The sequence below is a fragment of the Rhinolophus ferrumequinum genome, chromosome 12 (assembly GCF_004115265.2).
Source record: "Rhinolophus ferrumequinum isolate MPI-CBG mRhiFer1 chromosome 12, mRhiFer1_v1.p, whole genome shotgun sequence".
NCBI lineage: Eukaryota > Metazoa > Chordata > Mammalia > Chiroptera > Rhinolophidae > Rhinolophus > Rhinolophus ferrumequinum.
Window position 1 is genome coordinate 4,821,267 of NC_046295.1, and position 20,902 is coordinate 4,842,168.

At 40.7% G+C, this 20,902-nt stretch overlaps 1 protein-coding gene and 1 long non-coding RNA gene across 2 annotated transcripts in view; both read left to right on the top strand.

Moving 5' to 3' along the window:
- SHC3 (SHC adaptor protein 3) overlaps positions 1–20,902 on the top strand; it is a 172,653-nt gene that overhangs the window by 32,904 nt on the left and 118,847 nt on the right. The window contains exon 2 of the mRNA XM_033122806.1: positions 3,685–3,755. Within this exon, the coding sequence (XP_032978697.1) occupies positions 3,685–3,755 (71 nt within the window). The remainder of the gene's footprint in view (positions 1–3,684; positions 3,756–20,902) is intronic.
- LOC117031900 (uncharacterized) overlaps positions 6,055–20,902 on the top strand; it is a 28,935-nt gene continuing 14,087 nt past the window's right edge. Inside the window, exons 1-2 of the long non-coding RNA XR_004424640.1 lie at positions 6,055–8,992; positions 11,709–11,835. This is a non-coding gene — a long non-coding RNA (uncharacterized LOC117031900). The remainder of the gene's footprint in view (positions 8,993–11,708; positions 11,836–20,902) is intronic.

Genomic DNA, 20,902 nt, shown 5'->3' on the forward strand with positions numbered 1-20,902 from the left:
TGCTGGTCATGTTATTTGTTATTCTGTGAAGTGGGTGCAGATGGTCTTCACATAACCTTGCTGCAGTGGTTGTGGTATTCACATAACTGTGATGACGTGGTGATGATGGTATTCGAATGGTGCTATGATGATATCACTTGTGCTATTTACGTAACTCTGTGGTGTCAGTTGTGGTAGTCACGTAACTGTGGTCATGTTGGTGGTAGTATTCCCATAACTGCATCATTGGCTGTCTAGCCAGTTATTTCTGTGATGTTGGTCACGGGATCACATAGCCCTGTGATGGTGGTGGTGTTAGCACACACATAATCTGTAACTGTGGTAGTTGCATTCACGTGACTTTTTGACATTGTTGCTGGTGTTATTCTCATGAATCTGTGAGGCTGATCATGGAATACACATACCACCATGCTGATGGTAGAGGTATTCAAATAACTATGTGATGGAGGTCACATATTCACATGCCCCTGCAATGTTGGAGGTTGTGTTTATAGATGCTGTGAAATTCATCATGGTATATTTCTATAACATTGCGATGTTTGTTTTTCATGGTATTGGCATAATTGTGCATCACTGGTAGTGCTATTCACATATCTGGTGACAGTGGTGATGGGGTAATTCAGATAATGCTATAACTTGGTCATAGCACTGGGAGATATTATGAGTCCAGTGCCAGACCACCACAAAATAAAGCAAATATTGCAGTCAAGTGACTCACATGAATTTTTTGGTTTCCCAGTGCATATAAATGGTATGTTAGTCTATTAAGTGTGCAATAACATATGTCTAAAAAGACGATGTAAATACCTTAATTAAAAGGTACATTTTTGGTAAAAAATACTATCATCTGAGGCTTCAGCGAGTCTTAATCTTTTTGCTGGTGGAGGGTCTTGCCTGGATGTTGATGAAAAAGCAATATCTTCTAGGCATAATAAAGCGAAGCACAGTAAAACAAGGTATGCCTGTAGTTACACAATTCTATGATGATGGTGGTGTTGGCAGTGCGAGGGAGTGGTGGTGGTATCCATGTGAATCTGCGACATTAGTCAGGATGTCACGTAACTCGGCCTTGTTGGGGGTCATGGTATTCACAAAAGTGCAATGGAGATGGAGGCATTTGCATAACTACTATGATGATCATGGTATCAACGTTTCTTTGTGATGGTGGTGGTGGTATTCTCTTAGATCTGTCAGAATGGTTGTGGTATTCAGATAACTCCATGCAGTGGTTGTGGTATTCTACATAACTGATGGTGTTGGATATACTAATCCTATACTCTGCAAAGTTGGTGATGTTCTTCATAAAACTCAACGATGGCGGCAGTGGCATTCACGGAACGGCTGTGGTCTCCACATAGCCCTGCAAGGGTGGTCGCGGTGTTCACACAACTGTGAGGTTGTTGGTTTTAGTTACATAGTTCTGTAATGTTGGTGGTGATATTCACATGTCTCTTCAGTAGCCCTGATCATACTCCCATAAATATGAGATGGTATCGGTAGTGTATTCAAATGACTCTGCAATGGTGGTTGTGAAGGTATTCACATAATTCTACGATGGTCGTGGTGCTTATTTTTATATAACTCTTCTATGTGGTGTTGGGATACATAAAATGATGCAACCCTAGTCTTGTTATTCACATAAGTCTATGGTGATAATTGTGGTATTCACAGAACTCTGTGATGTTGGTGGATTTGGTGTTCACACAGCTCTGCAGCTCTGGTCATGATAGTCACAAAACTATAAGCCTGAATGTGGCATTCAGGTAATTCTGTGATGGTCATGGTGGTATTAATATAACTCCTCTGGGATGTTGGTGATCATGGTACTCAAATATCACTGCAGTGTGGCTAGTGGTACTCACACAACTGTGACAGTGTTCACAGTGTGCACATTACTCGGTGGTGGTGGGATTCACATAACTGCAACTTTGGTCTTCAATAGCTCTGTGATGGTGGGCACAGTGTTCAGATAATCTGCAGTGGCTGTTGTCACATTCACATACCTGTGATGGTGGTCATGAAGTATTCCCCTAAGTTCATGACGGTGGACGTGAAATTTGCATAACTCTGTAATGGTGGTGATGATGGTAGTCCCATATCTCTTAGAGGTAGTGACATTGCTGTGACACAACTCTGCCACTTTGGTCATAGTAGTGACTTCACTTTGTAATGTGGCTGATGATGGTATTCACATAACCCTGGGATGTTGTTGTAATGTTCACATAAGGTGTGGGAATCTCATAACTGCAAAGTGGGCTGTGCTCTTCATATATCTTAGAGACAGCGGCAGTGGTGCTAACATCGCCCTGCCATAGTGGTGTGACATTCACACAACTCTGTAACAGCAGTGGTCGGATTTGCGTAACCTGCACTACTATACATAGTTTTCATATGACCTGTGACAGCGTCATGGTATTTACATAATTCTGAAATATTGGTCATGGTATTCATACAACTCTGCAATGGTAGATGTGGTATTTGCATTAAGTCTATGACTTTGGTTGTGGGTGGTAGTCACATAACCCTGCATTGGTCCTGGCATTCACGAGTCTGTGATGTTGGTCGCTGGAATCACGTGACTCTGCAGTGTTGGTGGTCATCAAATTCATATATCTCCACGATGCTGGTCATGGTATCTACATAACTGTGACGGTGGTGGTGGCATTTAAATTACTCTGTGATGTGATGCTGGTGGTTTCATGTGACCTGCCATGGTTGGAGTAAAAGTCACATTTTATGGGAAGAAGGACTTAGGCTCAGAGACGTTTAATGTTTTGCTTAAAGGTACATAACAAGCTATGACACAGCCAGTCTCAAATTCAGGTTTTCTGAATAATGCAAATGCAGTCTTTTTTGTACTACACCATGAAGTCTCTTCCTGCTAAGTCTAAATTTAAAGGCATTGACATAAAGCATCTGTGCCATTAAACTCCCCAAGGGCTTTGGAACACAAATATTGTATCACTACTATTCTAGTTGTTTATTTATAACTTTAGTTATGTCCACACACACACATATACATTTTCATGTGTGAAACTGATAAAAAATTGAACTGCAAATGTAGATGTGTAAATTGAACTTCTAAAAATTTGTGTTAAATAATGCAGAAGAGGGCTTTCTGGTAAACCAAAATAAAGCATTGAGGATAATCTGTAGTTTATTCATAGAATCCAAAATATATTTATTAAACATTGAAATTTAATATTGGCAAAAATGTTGGTATTGTAGTATTTTCATTCTTATTTTATTTTATTTTTTAAAATTATAAACCTCTAGAAGTCTTGTCGAGGACTAGAAATATGTTGTTGAGATGTTAAGGTCTGGGAAGTGATTACATGGCAGGTATGTGTCTAAAGAATCATTGAATTATACATTTATGATTTCAGCATTTTATGGCATATAAGTTACACCTCAACATGAGTTTTAAATAATGTACTTCTAAATAAAATGAAATTACTATGGTTTCAGAAAAATCGAGTGTAGTGCTAATCTAAGCACTCAGGATATTTTCTTATGGGTATGAGTTATTGCTTTTATAGAAATAGGACAAAGCATTACCATGAGGATAAAGTTAAATATGATTTAAGAAATGTGTATTGCTTCTAAAAATGCCCTTGATGTGGTTAGGAAGTGTCTCTTCATCTCAGCTCCCAGGGCTCATGGTTTACTTTTTTCCCGTTGCAGTACTTGGGGTGCATTGAAGTTCTACGCTCAATGAGGTCTCTTGACTTCAGTACAAGAACGCAGATTACCAGGTAAGCCTTTTAGCAAAATGGGCTCCTATGGTTTCACATAAGAGAGAAATGGTTTCGGACGTTATCAGCCTAGAACTTTCCAGAGAGAAAGGCTGCCCCAGTGCTGGTGACTGGGGGCAGGGAATCAGGACCCACTGAGGTTCAAGATTTCCACGTGTTCATCCATATTTGTGACATGTGTCCTGTGACACAGCACATTGAAGGACACTCCCCAACTTCCAAGTGATTTTGTAATTAAGTCGCAGACGGATGGAGTATTTATGTTTTCTCTTTAATAAATGAAACTGTAATACCAGATTGATATTTAAAATTTGCTGAACTGTGTTCTTTTCAAAAAGAAAATCAAGATGTCAGCAGAGAACTTCCAATAGTATACACAGAAAATAAAATGCATAGAATTGGAAGTAGAAATAGTAATGGGAGTAGTAATTTAAAAAACAGACCAATTCTTTTAAAGTGTCAGTGACTTTGAACAGGTTTATGTATTCTCCATCATCAACTAAATTCTAAATTTCTTGAGGGCTAGTTCTGTATTTAAGAATTGTTTTTATAAAACTCATAGCCTAATACAATTTAAACATTTAGAAAAAATGCCAATTTCAAGTCAGCTTGAAGAGGAGAACTGAAAAACTAGGACTGGGTCTGTTAAAAAGCTACATTTCCAACTTACATTGCTTTGGCAGTTGTGGAATAATCTAAATTGTGACCCCAGAAAATGCCTCATATTTATTTCATTCAAATCACTCTATTGTATATCTCTGGGTTAGTAAGCCAGTCTAAAGATTGAGCTTTAGAAAGTAATTATTTATAGCAATTACCTGCTAAATAATGTACACACCTTCATTCTATGTTTTAAGCACCACAGGATATGTCTTCTTCCTCACTGAAGAAATCCATGTTCAGGAGAGTTGATATTTCTCTTTTCTCCGAAGCTACTCAAAACACACATACATGGCGGGAAAGCACCAACATTTGTGATCTGCACTAAGGGAATAATCCCTTTCCACATGTTCATAGAAAATGGTTTATGAAAATTGTCAAGATCAAAGAATGGTATTTTGAAGTGGTAATATTTAAAAGATAAATTTGAAGGTTTACTTAATCATTCATTTATCCGGCTCATGAAAAAGTCATGTGCTGTGCAGCATCTGTGGGAAGAGCTCTCTGCCACATGCCTGGGAGAACACTGGAACCCAAGACACTGTTTACCTTCTCCTGTGTGGTAGTAGTCATTTTTAAAGAGAATTGTCAGCCATTTCTACTGAATTCCCTTTAGAGATATTAGAACTTTTGAGATGATCAAATCGTTTTAATTCTCTTGATATACTGAGCATTTAGTGCTGGCTGTGCATGTGCAGTGTGCTAACCAACGTGGGCTGTCCTGCTTTGCTGCTGCGTCTTTCAGTTTTGGGTAGAAAGATGCATATGCAAATGATTGAGGGGCATGGGAGGGGCACAGACCTCGTCCTGCTCTTGGGGAGGGGTAGTGGGCGGGGGGTGGGGGCAGCAAATGAACAATCCCAGCGCTCCATTAGATAAGGGCCTTAGCACTCTTTGGGGTAGAACCCAAATGTGTAGATGTGATAATAACATTGTATGAGAAAGTTGTGGATCAGACATCCAGTCCCATTCCATCTAGATTTCAGCGAAGACACACTATGTAATGAGCAAGGTGGAGTGCCATTTCTGGACACAGGAAACTTGGTGTTGAATTCTGGCTGTACCATAATTGCCTTGGTTTTATTAAGCTTTTGGAAAATTATCTTTTCTTGGCTCTAGCCTCATTTTTGTCACATGACATGTTTCTTATTTTAGTTAATAGCTGGAGACCACTCATAGGAAAAAAACTGACAAATCAATGTCAGAAATAAGCCTTTGCATCCAGGAGAAGAATACCCAGCAATGTCTTCTAGATGTGGCATATGGTGGAGCTCTTAAGGCCTCTGTGGTAACTGAGTGTTAAATATGCCTATGATTAAACTCTACCATGTGGTTTACTTTATGTCCTAAAGGCATTCTTGAAAGCTTATAGGGAAATACAATGTTGTGATTAAGTTATATTATACAGGTTCTAGGAACACCTGTTTCAAAATTTCCTTAGCCGTGCCTCTCATAAAAAACAAAACAAAACAAAACAAAAAAGCATTTTTATAAACACATAACCAGTCTCTACTCACTTGTTCCACTATTTCAAGTTTTGGATATAAGTGGTTTTTGAATGTTCTGACAGCTGAACCAAGTGTTCTTTTGTCGAGGTCATTTTAGTTTTATGCTGTTACTGTGTCTGAGTTCAGATAGACTGTGGTGCTTACAACAACACCACCCATGGATTGCTGATATTTTACTAGTAGGTAACTTTAAAAACTACCTGGAGTTTCCATTGTTGTGTGCTTCGTTTCAGTGGTGGATGTTAAATGCCCTAACACTTTGGGCAGAAGAGCTTGGTGACTTGTTCACACTAATGGGTGCCCACTGTGTGGAGGAGTTGGCCTATATATGGAGCCCAGCTCTGTCAATTTCTACCTCAAGGGTTGTCGTGAGAAACAGGACCATTTCTACATCTCATGTCCGTAGGACAGGGCCTGGCAAAGAGGCAGACTTGTTAAAGTGTTTGCTCTGTATCATTGCCGGAGCACATATTCAGCACAGTGGGTGCAAGACCCAATTTTCAAAGAAAAAAGGAGGATCTGTGAGCATGAGAGCAATTGAGGTCGGACAGATGGTGGTCTCGGTAGCTGTGAAAATCTTCCCAGGGGACAGAAATGCCCTGCAGAAGACATAGCTTCTGAAGAAAGACATTGCTTTCCATGTGCCCTTAGTCGCCAAACCCAGCGTAGCCTTATCCTCTAATGTGTCCCCTGTCCAGTACGGTTTTGGAATGTAGCATAGAATGCCTCCCCACACCCTGTACATTTGCAATGACATTGCATATTGCAGGCTATCAGAAACCCCACTGCTGAAAACCACGAAACTCTGCTATCCTAGTGCTTCCCAAACTTGTTCCACTGGCTGACAGAATCTGCCATCCTCCCTCTGCACCACCAGCACCACTTCATAGTTCGTAAAAACCCCTTGGAAACCACCATTCTCTTGCATGGATTTCATACCATACTGTGTAGCCCCTGAGGGGTGTGAGGGAGGATCTCTGGTTGGTGTTGCCCTGGGTAGATGGGGGTTCCAAGGAGGGAGGACCCAGCTCCCCAGCAGGGAACAGTCAGAGACCTCTGCTTTCATCTTAGTTAGGCCATTGACTTTCCACACGAGGTTACGGTGTTGAACAACGCTGGATACCACTGTCCAGAGACTGACCTGCCCTGGCCTGAGCCTGACCATCAGACAATCACACCATGCATCTCCCTGAGAAGTGCTGTCACGTGACTCATCTCAACTCGCATGGGCAATGAGTTGAACTGTGTTTCCAATAAAAGGATCCAAGGAAGACCACGCTTTCTGGTCTGACACCTGGACAGCAGCCTGTCAGGATAGGCAACCGCCAATGTGCTTTTGGGCACTGGACCAGTGCAGCCTTACCTTCTTTCCTCTTTCCTTTGATTTCATCATCTGCTCCTTTTTATTTTATTTATTGTGTCAATTTTATCTATTATTGGAAGTCATCTTAAGCTATTTTTAGGACATGGAAGACTATAGTATATACATAATTAAGCCCAGAGCACTCAGTGAGGTGCGCCTTCTCCAAAGGTAAATGCAAACATTTGATGTGTATTTTCAGTTCTAAATGACCCCAGCTGACTTTCTGCACCACTTGGGTTCATCAGATGACAGCCAAGTTTGCTTTACACTTAGAGTTGTGTAGACAGGTATGCCTTGCCAGGCTGAGTCTTTCCATTTCACTTGCTATACTTCAAAGGTGAGCTCAGGTATATGTACGAGTATAATACATTGTCCAGTGCCAACACAAACCCACTTTTTCCAAATTGCAGAAAAGAACAATTGAATCAAATTTAGGTATTTTTGTTTTTCTTGTTTTAAAAGCTGTCGTAGTTTCAGTGGGCCCTGAAGACCATGGTTTGGCCCAGACCTTCACCAGCACTGCCACATGGGTGTGGCCCACACACTAGAGTTCCACTTGGCCTGTACATGCCCAAGGGTCGTGCTTCAGAATTGGGATGTTTGGAACATTCTCCAGGAACATCCATAAAATCCCTTTAGTTTGAAAACCAAAAATCAAAACCTGTAAAAAGAAAACATTTTTCTTTTGGGAAGGTATTTCCCTTTCTTCCTCTTCAGTATACTGATGGGGTCTCTGGAAACACAGCTGGTGTCATGTGTGTTGAAGCTCAGAGCCGATTGGCCATGGTCTCTCACATGACTACAGTACGTGACAGAATATGAGTGAACACAGGATGAGCCATCAGCCAGTGAGGGGGACTGAGTATTTTCATGCTGGAATCTTTTCTGTTTGATGTTTCAGGCAGGGGACTTTGGTTAGAAGGTAGATGCGTGACCACGTAGTATTGGTCTGACAGTGCTGGGCAGTGCTTGGGTTTGAACAAAATAGCAAGCTTGCCTTTGGTGACGAAGGAGAAAGAGCAGAGACCAGAGATGTGGCATTCTGAATTGTGGGTGCTCGTGATGCCATGAGCACGGTGCCTGGCTTGCAGAGGTGGCCTCCAGCCAACCTGTGCATGGAGGGATCCCTCTTCAGCCTTAAGGAGGACCAGCCAGATGACCTCAGCGTGCATCCCCACACTGCCCACCCTCTCCTCTCCAAGGCGACCTGGAAGTCTTGGTAACTCTTCTCCAGTCTCTTCCGGCTTCCAGCGTTCTATAAATGCTCTCAGAAAGCGTCCAAGGTAAAAATTTTCATGGCACAATCCTTTCGCTCCATTACCTCCTGGGCACCCTCATCCGCGTGCATCCGTCCAGCTCTGGTGCGTTTCCGCTTGTGTGCATGAAGGGCTCCCCGAGACCACACGCCCTGGTTGGACTTCCTGCAAGAGAGGGGCCGAGCAGGCTGCGTGTGGGCACCCTGACCTCCTCCACCCATGCCACAGCCTCCCAGACCTCTTCACCACCTGCCACCAACATGTCCGTGTCACATGGCCATGTCATCACAAGCTCATGGGGGATTGGAGCAGGGCAGATGGTATGGTGTGGGGAAGGGCCACATTTACTAACAAGATATTTGTGTTGTTTCTAGAGGCCCTCCCATCCCCAGGATGGCACTCAGGCCGTAAGGTGCTGTGGTGGCAGAAGATGGAGGCGCAGAAGGGCAGGTAAGGTGCCGGGCTCCTCAGCCTTGGGGAGAACTGCAAACAGGGCGGGGAATACCATCCTGCCTGGTGGAATGACAGAAACAGCCAGGAAGTGGGGGTCTGGACATCTGTTCAGGTGTGGCGTCATTGTTTCCTCTTAGAGAACAGGGACTCGTGGTGCTGCACCCAATGGACAGGACTTTGGTTCTGTTGCTTTCTCCCTTTGAAAGCACAGAGGAAGTCATTCAGAAGCGCCCTTATTTAAAAACCATCACATCGGCGGTGTTAAGATGTGGGCTTCATACCTGGCATGTGACATAGAGCCCAGGCTGACTTTGTTTATATGCCTCGGTGCTCCACAGATCTGATCTTTCCAGCTCGACTGCTCCATTATGATATTCCAGAGTTCCTTTTTCACTACAAAACAAACACCTCTAATGTCAGTTTAAGTTCAGTGTGCCAGGAAAAAGAGCGAATCTGCAAAAATCTTCCCTGAGGCTGGTTGACTCTCAGAATTAGAAAGGAGAGCAGTGGTGTGAACCGTCTGCCTCCCCACCCCACCCCCACGCTTTCGAGCAGTACAGAATGGCTAATCTGTGATCTTAGCCTTACTGGTTCCTTCTAAATTTACTTGTTCTGAACACGTTTCGCAGCCTGAGCCTGCTGCAGCCTTGTACCCCGAGAGGGGTGAGGCCTGGCAGGGAAGGAGTTAGTGTTTTCTCAGTTTAGAATTCTTTTTGAAAACACCAGCTTGCCTACGTGCAAACGCATCTGAGCTTTGGATAAAGTAAGCTGAGCCCTTCCGCTTCACTTATACATTGTTACTTGGGTTTTAACACCAACCAGAATAGTTTTGTGCCCTTGTAGTGTCTCCTTTATTGTGGTTTACGTGCAAGAATGTACTAGACACAGGAATGTGTGGATTACAAGTGCCGAGGGGGCCACTGCCTGAGAGAGGGGCCCAGAGTCACAAGGCAGAGGAAAAGGCATTCATTGCAGGTGAATAGCACCACGGAAACATGGAAGAGGGTCCCGGGGGCCTGGGTGAGCCTGGGTGGACTTCCTGGGGGAGGAGGCATTTCTCCCAGTGTGGATTTCTCCCCCAACCACATGGCAGACCGAAAGAAACATAAGATTGAGGTAACTATTTCCACTCGAGCTCCACAGGGGCATCTAGAATTTGGCAGAGTCACTCTTAAAAATCCTTTAGCTGGCGCCACACAAGGTCTTTCTGTCAGACTCTGTGCAGTAATTCCAATGCCTGCTGAAGGTTGGGAACCTGAGTCAGACATGGCAAAGGAACATACGCGCAGTCTGCACACATTCAAGATCTGACTCTAGCCAGCTGCCTTCAGGACACAGGAGGGCCGTGGGGCCCGGAGTCTGCTTTCCCACAGGCCTCACTTTATGCTCAGACTGCATCTGGAGCACAGGGCTGGAGCCAGGACAAGGAGCAGGGGAGGGGATCACCAGCAGAGGGCCCGGCAGGAGCAGGATCCGCCCTTACAAGGCTCAGTCCTTGTAGGATGTGCCTCAGAGTTCTCCCTTGGAAGGATGGGGACACTGGTGTGTTTTCCCACTAACTGCCTCCTGCTAAGTTAAATTAAATTAAGGATTGTCCCGGGCAGGGACAGAGCTCCACATTTTGGGGCGCCCTGAGGGGGACTGTGGATGCTGGAGAAGCCTCCATCACAGCAGTGGAAACCAGACTTGGACCCTGGGAGATGACCATGTTTTTGGGTACCACCCATGAAGTTCAGAGTGCGCTCGGGCTGCGAGACGACAGCGGGCTGAAGGCACAAAGCACCGAAGCCCTCAGCTCCTGGGCCTGTGTGTCTGAATCAGTTTTCAGCTGAGGCGCCTTTGAAAGGCTGACCTGGTCTGGTCTTTGGACAGGGGTTCCTGACCCTCACAGCAGAGCCCCATGTACATGTGGTGGGGCTCCTGACCTCTCAGGCCAGTGAAGGGATCTTAGGTGCCCGCCCAGCACTACCTCTTACCCGAGAAGGGTGTCCTATCTGCTCTTTCCCTCTCTGGGGTGGAGTTCCTCACCCACAGAATTCAGATGGAGCACCCTCTTGAGGGCTGCTGAGAGTCTGAAAAAACGAGACCTGTCCTGTCTCACCTGTCCAGGCTGCACCTGGCACATAGTAGGTGTTCAAGAAATCTGGATAGGGTTATTATCATGAATTTAATTTTGCAGTACACTCTTTACAAATTTTTGTATAGGATAATAGTAATTACTGATTGATGTCATTGCTAATTATCAATAACAACCAATTTGATCCGGGGTATTCTAGCTGAAAAGACAAAACGGTTTGATGCAACCAGTGGAAGTTACTGAAGAGTATAAAATATTTGGTAATGTGACATTTATTTTCACTTGAGCCAATAATGTCTTGTAATTCATTCTATGTTCCTGCTTTGCCAATTGCATTACCTTAATATTGAAGACTTGCTGTGTTCCAGGCATTCATTAAGCATGCCATTCACTCATTCAGCAAATATTGGTTGATCGCATACTATGTCCAGTTGCTGTTTAGACATTAGGAAAAATGTCCTATATAAGAGCTTGCCTTCTGTTATGGGGAGAGAGAGAAAATAAACACAAACATATGCAAAAGAAGGAAGTTAAGGTGAATCACATGAACTTCTCATTTTTGTAGAAAATGATCAAATGTTGGCAATTGCATAGTAATTACAGATGGTGATACAAGCGTGTGGGGTCTCTTCTCAGGACCCCCGGGAAACAGGTTGTGTGTGTTTTGGACATGAGGAAACTGAGGACCAGAACGTTTGTGCAAACTGTCTGAGACGACAGCGAGGAAGTGGCAAAACTGAGAACTGATCCACAGTCTGTGATCGTAAGTAGCGCTGTGCTGCTGCCTGAGGAAGGGAGTGCATCCTTCAGGAAGCTGTGGGCACTGGCGAGCCGCACGCACACTGGGCAGATGGGCACCACTGGGAGGTGGGACTCCCCTGTTCATGACCGAATGCCCCTTCTAACCACAGTGGACTGATGGCCTTGAGCAGGACACAAAGGGCATGAATGCAAATGCAGGGTCTGTGTGAGGTGCTCGCCGACCGGCCGGTGGGGATGATACTCCACAGGAAAGTGGTCAGTTGTGGGCAGCACGGGCTCTGCGAGGACTGTGCTGCTCCCATTCTTCTTACTCTGTCCGTCCTGGGAACGCTCACCCGCGCTTCAGCAGCTCTTCAGTGAATGTCACCAAAGAGTAGAGGAAAAGTAATAAAAGTGTTCCGAACAACAGTTTTCTTATGAATAGTTTATAGAGAGGACAAGGCCCTCGTACCTCAACCAGCTTGAATTAGCAGGGAGGAATAGAATGGGGGGAGGAAGGGTGGAAAGGGGTATGATCTGCAAGTGAGCGGCTAGACGAGAGGAGGAACAACGGGCCGAGTGGGAGCGGGCGAGATAGGGTGGGCTGGGGCGAGGGGGAAGGGGGCTGAGTGGAAAGAACGAGATGCCGTCTTTCTCTCCAAGAGGTCCTGGGCAGGTCTGTCTGCTTTTTTCTCACCTTAAATATCTGAATAAACCAGTCTGATTGTCCTCCCCCCCCACACTTTGTAAATACAGACATCATTCTACCTCCTTGTTTCCCTTTCATTTCAAGCACTGGTTAACACTATGTCAGGATGGCCCCATCGTCATAATTTTCTGACCAACTTGTCATGGAGATCAAGTGCAAGTGAAGTAGCTGTCTCTACCAGTGAAGGGTTTATTGACCAAGGCATGAAAACTTCCAACCATGGGGTCTGTTCCTGGGAACCCGAGTGGGGAGATCTTCCTAGTGACAGTCTCCTGGGCAGGAGAGGCAGTGTCAACTGGGCATGAATGGGTGGGCAGCAGGCCCAGGGCCTGGCATGGCGTTGGGTAGCCAGTTGCCTGCCCAGGTGTGCCTGGATCTGGCAAGATGTGTGGCAAGGAAGGGCAAATGGGTAGGATAAGTTCTGACGTCACTGAAATGTAGACAAAGGGGTTACACACAGCACCTAAATTTTGGCAGAGTAAGTCAAGGACTTCGCAGAGTCTTACATGTAAAGCCTCAAAACTTGTTTGCTTGTATATTTGTTTCTTTGGCAGCCTTTTAAGCTGGCTCTGTCCCCTGGTGGAACTTTGTTTGTTAAAGCGACCTCACTCTTTGAAAGCCAAAGAAGTAGGAAACATGTCGTCCCATGGAGATTCTGCTGCAGTGGGTTGGGGAAGGCCTGGGCTGTCCCGAAGGTGACCTTGATAATATCTCTGGATGATGGTAACAGGAACAGAAGTTCTTGGTCTTTTCTTTACCATATCACAGCAGAAGGAAAGGACTTCTCACCTAACCTGGGCTCCACTCTAGCATGAATTCCTTTAAGAACCCAGCAGGTTGGACAGAAGGGACCACAGAGATGGTTTGTGTTCTCTCAGTGCTCTGACCTGGGACATGTCCCCAAAGATGTAACGCACACACAGAGATCATCTCCTTCTCTGGAGCAGTGGTTCTCAAACTTGGACATACATCAAAATCACATGGAAAGCTTGTTACAACAGATGGCTAGGCCCCACCCCCGCAATTTGATTCAGTGGGTCTGGGGTGGGGGTGAGAATTTGCATTTCTAACAAGTTTTCAGGGTCTACTAATGCTGCCTGTCCAGGTACCACACTTTGAGAAGCAGAGTTCCAGAGTTCTATTTTTAACTTCAGAACGATTTGCAGCTACCATCTATGAAACCACAACTTTGAAAATGAGTCCATTTATTTTTTTTCAAATGATCCTACTCATCCAAAAATTTTAAAAATCAAGAGCATAGATGACTTGGTGGCTTAGAATGGTTTAAATAGAACCCATAAATGAATATGTGACGTTTATTGCATACTCTTCTTAAGGACCATCTGTCATAGTGTATATTTATAATCCTCCTGCCAGAAGCACATTTGTGTAAAACATACCTCTCTGATTGCTCCTTTTCTGTCTCATTCTCTGAGTTCACTTACCCCTCAAATATATCATTTCATAAGGATCTTTTTGCCCTTCCAGAGGGCAATTTAGCGTTGCGCGTTCTGAAGTCAGATTATCCGGGTTTCTGCTAAGCTGAATACTTTCCAGTTGTGTGACCTTGTGTAAGTAACTTAAGTTCTCCTCGTCTCAGTTGACCCATCTTTAAAATGGGAATCATAATGGTACTTCATTGATAGGGTTGAGAAGTAATAGAGTTAATATTTGAAAAGCACTTAATGCGGAGTCGGTAATATCTCATTCTTCTCCCTTGTTCAATTACCAATGCTTGTTGGTTTTCCCTTGGAAACCTCCCGTTTAATTTCCCTCCTTTCTTCCAGTCTCTCTTTCCTTCAATTCCCTTTGTATCTCCTAATCAGTTAATATGCCTGAAACATATTACACCCCATTAAGCTTCATTGTTTATCTGTTACCTGCAGAATGCAATAAAAATTTTTAAATTTATTATTCAATAATCTGCTTGACCTGCTTCAGCATACCTTTCCAAATATATTTCTCGTATCTCCCCACTATGCTTCCTTTGCACAATCACACTGGCCTACATAGTACCCCATTCTCCTGGTCCAGCTGTCCATGCCTGAAGGTCAAATATGCAGTCACAGAAGTATTTGCTTTTGCCCTAAGCTATAAGACTATTTTGTCTGGATTGCTCTGCAGGCTTTTACCTCATTTCCCATTGTATTGGACTTTTAAAGACACAGACCACATTTTACCTACTCTAAAATAATACATGTACTATAAAAAATACTTCATTACTTTATAACCACTAAAAAAAGCACCGCCTGTTAAAAGATGACACAGTGCTTTCAGATCACTTAGAATCAATTTGTATATATTGGAAAAGCTATTTTGGATTTTTGCAGACACAGATTTATATCATATAACACTTGTACATATGTTAAAAGGAAAATATAAGCAATATGAAAAAGGTAAGTCCTAAAATTTCTTCTAATTGAGAGTGAATATAATGAATCATTTCTTGACTCAGAATCATTGCTATGTATGTTTTTTTCTCTCTAAGTTTTGTTGTCCTTTAGGCCATTTCAAGAGCATTGGAAGTCACAGAAATTGGAATTAAGAAAAGAATAGAAAATATTTGAAACCATCGCTTCTCGGCCTTTTGGCTAAGATCAAGTGAAAATATTTGAAACCAAAAAATTGGTTTTATAAAGATCACTAAAATTGATAAATTGCTAGTTACACTAATCAAGAAAAGAGAAAGAAAATTCAAATCACCAATAACAAGAATGAAGGAGGGCATATTACTACAGATACTACAGGCTCTGAAAAGATAATTAGGGAATATTTTGCACAATTTTATGGTAATAAATTAGATAAATGAAATGGACAAATTCCTTGAAAGATACAACTACCAAAGTGGCTTAAAATAAAAATAGATAATCTGAATAGGCCTATATCTATTATGAAACAAAAACAAAAGCAAAACCTTCACATAGAGAAACCTCTAGAGCCACATGGTTCCACTGGTGAATTCTACCAAACATTTAAGAAAGAAATAACACAAATTATCCATAATCTTATCCAGACAATAGGAGGGAACACTTCCTGGTTCATTTTATGAGGCCAGCAGTATCCTGATACCAAAACCAGAAAAAGGAATTACAAGAAGAGGAAAAAAAAACCAAAAAACAAACAAAAAACTAAAAAAACCTTATGAACTTAGACACAAAAACCTAACAATATAGTAGCAAACTGCATCCAACAATATATCAAAAAAGATAATATTATTATATACTGGAGGGGTTATCCAAGGATTGTAAGGTTGGTTCAACATTAAAAAAAACCAATCAATGTAATTTCCCATATCAGCAGAATACAAAAGAAGTTATATGAAAATTTCAATAGATGCAGAAAAGCCTTTGACAAAATTTGGCGTATAATCATGATAAAAACTTTCGGCACACTAGTAATAAAAGGAAACTTCCTCAATCCGGTAACAGGACAACCACAAAAAACCTAACGTCAACATTATAGTTAATGGTGAAAAACTGAACATCTCCTCTAATATTAGAAACCAGGCAAGGATGTCCACTTTCACAACTCTTATTTACCATTGAACTAGCGATCCTAGTGCAGTAAGACAAGAAATAAATTAAAAATCATATCAATTGGACAGGCAGAAATAGCACTTTACTTGCAGATTACATAATCATCTACATAGAAAATCTTGAAGAATCTAAATAAAAGCTACTAGAACTAATAAGTGAGTTTAGCAAGTTTGCAGATTATAATTGATACAAATATCAATTGTATTTTTATATAGTAATAAAGATCAATTGGAAAATGAAATTTTAAAAGAATTATTTACAATAGCATAAAGACATGAAATACTTAATATTCAATTTAACAAAATTTGTGTAAGACTTATATGTGAAAAACTACTAAACTCTGATGAGAGAAATTAAAGAAGATCTAAATAAATGGCGGAATATATTGTGTACATGGATTAAAAAACTCAATATTGTTAAAATGTAAAATCTTTCCAAATTGATATTTAATACATTTCCAAAGCCCCAACAGGATTTTTGTGGAAATGGACAAGCTGATTTTTCAATGTATATGGAATAATCAAAGACCTAGAATAGCCAAAACAATTTTGAAAAAGCAATACAAAAAGAACTCACACTATAAAGTTATAGTAATCAATATAGTGTGGTGTCAGCATAAGGACATAAGGACAGATGTGTAGAGTCCAGAAACATATCCATACATAATAGTCAGTTTATTTTTGACAAAGGTGCCAAGATATCTTAATAGAAAATGGATAGTCTTTTCAATTAATGCTGCTGAGACAATTGAATATCTATATGCAATAAGCAAGAACAAAAAGAAATTTCTATCATTATATACAAAAGTTAACTTGAAATGGCTCATAGACCTAAATCCAAATGCTAAAACTACATAACTTCTGGAATAAAATGTATGAGATAGCCTTTTAATTCTGGGTTAGTCGAAGATTTCTTAGGACACAAAAAACACAAATCACAAAAGGAAAAAAAAAAGGACATATTGGCTTTATCAAAATTAAAAATTTTCTCTTTGAAAGACGTTAAAAGAATGAAAGACAACCACTGACTGGGCAAAAATATTTACAAAACACCTATCTGGTAAAGGACTTGTATCTGGAACATAGAAAGATATTTATACAACAAACAAATTTAACAGCAAGTCTTTGCAACAAACGAATTTAAAAGATGCAAAAATGATGTGAACGGCACTTCACCAAAGAAGAGATGTGAATGGAAAATAAGCTGAGGAAAAGAAGCTCAGCATCATCAGTTGTTAGGGAAATTCAAATTAAAAGCATGTTGAGATACCACTACACATCGACTAGAATGACAAAATAGAACAAAACACCCTGACAATCCCAAGGGTTGGCCATGATGTGGAAGAGCAGCTGAAACTCAGACGTGACTGTGAGTATGCAAAATAGTATAGTCACTGTGGAAAACAGTTTGACAATCTCTTATATAAAGTTAGTCACTTACCATATGACCCAGCAATCCCACTTCTTTTATTCAAGAGAAATGAAAACATATCACACAACAACGAAACCCTGTATATAAATGTTTATAGCAACTTGATTCATAATTGCCTCAAATTGCAAACAACCCAAATACCCATCTCCAAGAGAATGAACAGGCCAATTGTGGAACACTACTCATCAATAAAGAGGAACAAAATCTTTGAAAACAAATTTTTTTGTAGTCATCATGCTGTACGTTATTACACTCACAGATCTTATTTATCTTGTAACTGGAACTTTGTACTTTTCGACCACCTTCACCCATTGCCCTCACTCTCTAGCAATCACCAAGCTATTCTCTGTTTCTATGAGTTTGATTTTTTTTTTTAGATTCCACATATAAGTGATATCACACAGTATTTGTCTTTCTCTGTCTGACTTATCTCACTTAGCATAACGGCCTCAAGGTCCATTCATGTTGTTGCAAACAGCAGAATTTCCCTCATTTTTATAATGCTGCAGTGAACTTGGGGATGCAGCTATCTCTTCGACATAGTGATTTAATTTTCTTTGGAAATATACCCAGAAGTGGAATTGCTGGATCATACGATAGTCCTACTTTCAATTTTTTGATGATTCTCCATCCTGTTTTCCATAGTGGCTTTACCAGTTTACATTCCCACCAACAGTGCATGAGGGCTCCCTCTTCTCCACATCGTCTCCAATACTTATGTCTTATGTTTTTGATGATAGCCATTTTAAAAGGTGTGAGGTGATATCTCACTGTGGTTTTGATTTGTAATTCCCTAATGATCAGTGATGGTGAGCACATTTTTATGTACCTGTTGGCCATTTCTATGTCTTTGGGAAATGTCTTCTCAGATCCTCTGACCATTTTTAAATTGGATTTTGGTGTTTTTGTTGAGTTGTGTAAGTTCTTTATATATTTTGGAAATTAACCCCTTATCAGATATACTCGTAGGATTTGCAAATGTTTTCCCATTCCATAGGTTGCCTTTTCATTTTGTTAATGATTTCCTTTGCCGTGCAGAAGCTTTTTAGTTTAGTGTAGTCCCACTTGTTTGCTTTTGATTTTGTTGCCTTTGCTTTTGGTGTCAAACTAAAAAATCATTGCCAAAACAAATTATCAAGGAGTTTAACCTCCCTATTTTTTCTTCTAGGAGTTTGCTGGTCAGGTCATTGTTCCAATCTTGAGTCCATTTTGACTTGATTTTTTGTGCATGGTATGAGATGGGGTCCAGTTTCATTCTTTTACATGTGGCTATCCAGTTTTGAAATCAGGAAGTGTTGTGTCTTCAGCTTTGTTCTTCTTTTTCAAGATTGGCTATTTGAGATATTTTCTGGTTCCATACAAATTTTAGGATTTTTTTTTTCCTATTTCTGTAAAAAATGCCATTGGAATTTTGAGAGAGACTGCACTGACTCGGCAGATTGTTTTGGGTAGTACCCACATTTTAGCAATATTAATTTCTCCAATCCATGAGCATGGAATATATTTCCATTTATTTGTTCCTTTTTCAATTTCTTTCATCAGTATCTTGCAATTTTCAATGTACATACCTTTCACCTCCTTGGTTAAATTTATTCCCAGGTATTTTATTGTTTTTTATGAAATTGTAAATGGGATTGTTTTTCTTAATTTCTCTTTCTTTCTGATAATTCATTCTTAGTGTATAAACACACAACTGATTTTTGTATATTGATTTTGTATCCTGCGATTTTACTGAATTTGTTTATTAGCTCTAACAATTTTTTGGTGAAGTCTTTAGGATTTTCTATATAGAATATATCATCTGCAAATGGCTACAGTTTCATTTCTTCTGCCTGATTTGGATGCCTTTTATTTCTTCTTCTTACCGACTCGTTCTGACGAGGACTTCCAGTACTATGTTGAATAACAGTGGTAAATGTGAGCACCGTTGTCTTTTTCCTGATCTTAGAGGAAAAGTTTTGAGCTTTTCACCATTGGGTATGGTGTTAGCTGTGGGCTTGTCACCTATGTCCTTTATTGTGTTGAAATATGTTCCCTCTATATCCAGTTTGTTGAGAGTTTTTATCATGAATGGATGTTGAATTTGGCATATGCTTTTTCTGCATCTATTGAGATGATCATATGATTTTTTATCTTTCATTTTGTTAATGTGATGTATCACATTGATTGATTTGTAGATGTTGAATCATCCTTGCATCCCTGGAATAAATCTCACTTGATTGTGTTGTATGATTGTTTTAATGTATTGTTGAATTCAGTTTGCTAATATCTTCTTGAGGATTTCTGCATCTATGTTCATCAGAGATATTGACCTGTAATTTTTTTTCATGTAGTGTCCTTGTCAGGTTTTGGTATGAGGGTAATGCTGGCTTCACAGAATGAATTTGGAAGTGTTTGTCTCTCTTCTCTTTTTTGGAAGAATTTAAGAAGTTTTGGTGTTAATTATTCTCTAAATATTTTGGTAAAATTCATCAGTGAAACACTCTGGTCCTGGGGTTTTTTGTGTTGGGAAGTTTTTGATTACCAGTTCAATCTCTTTACTAATAATTGGTCCGTTCGACAAAATCTTGGTACATGCGACAGTATGAATGAATCTCAAAAGCACTGTGCTGCATGAAAGAAACCAGATACAAAAGGCTACGTACTATATGATTCCATTTATATGACATTCTTGGAAAGGTAAAGCTAGAGACAGAGATCAGATCATTGATTGCCAAGTTCTGGAGGCGAGGAGGAGGGGATTGATCACAAAAAGGGTATTGGGAAAATTTTGGGGACAATGGAGATATTCTATCTCTTGATTTAGTAGTAGTTACATGACTATACATGCTTTTCAAAACTCATAGAATGGAACATCTGAAAAGAGTGTATTTTATCCTATCTGAGTTATATCTCATTAAATCTATCCTTTAATAAGGTACTCCACTATTCACTCTGGAATTTTCTTTCAAACTAATGATACTTATTCTGCAAGTTGTGATGCATATTTGCAGGGAATAGCAAGTGCATCATGACTGCTGTGTGGCCCACAGCAGATTCAGAAATTTTAAAATCTGAAAAAAGTGCGTCTTAGAATCAATTCAAAGTGGTCCTCTCTCTTCTCTAAGGATCTAAGGCTCTAAGATCTAAGGCTCTTGATGGCATCATCTGAGACTGGCTTTTCCTAATGCCACAGAAACTTTGATTAATATTTATTGGGTCAGTTAATGCATTTTACCCTAGAGAATTTTCTTAGACCTGAACTACTAGGTGGAGAATTTTGTGCCTTGGGAAACATAGGGAATCCAGAGATAAAAATCAGCAAAATAACTATATTCTGTAGATGAAGATGTATTTTTTTTTCTGATTATAAAAGCAACATCAAGTAACTAAAAAAAATTTTTTAAATGTTTTTCAATTACAGTTGACATTCA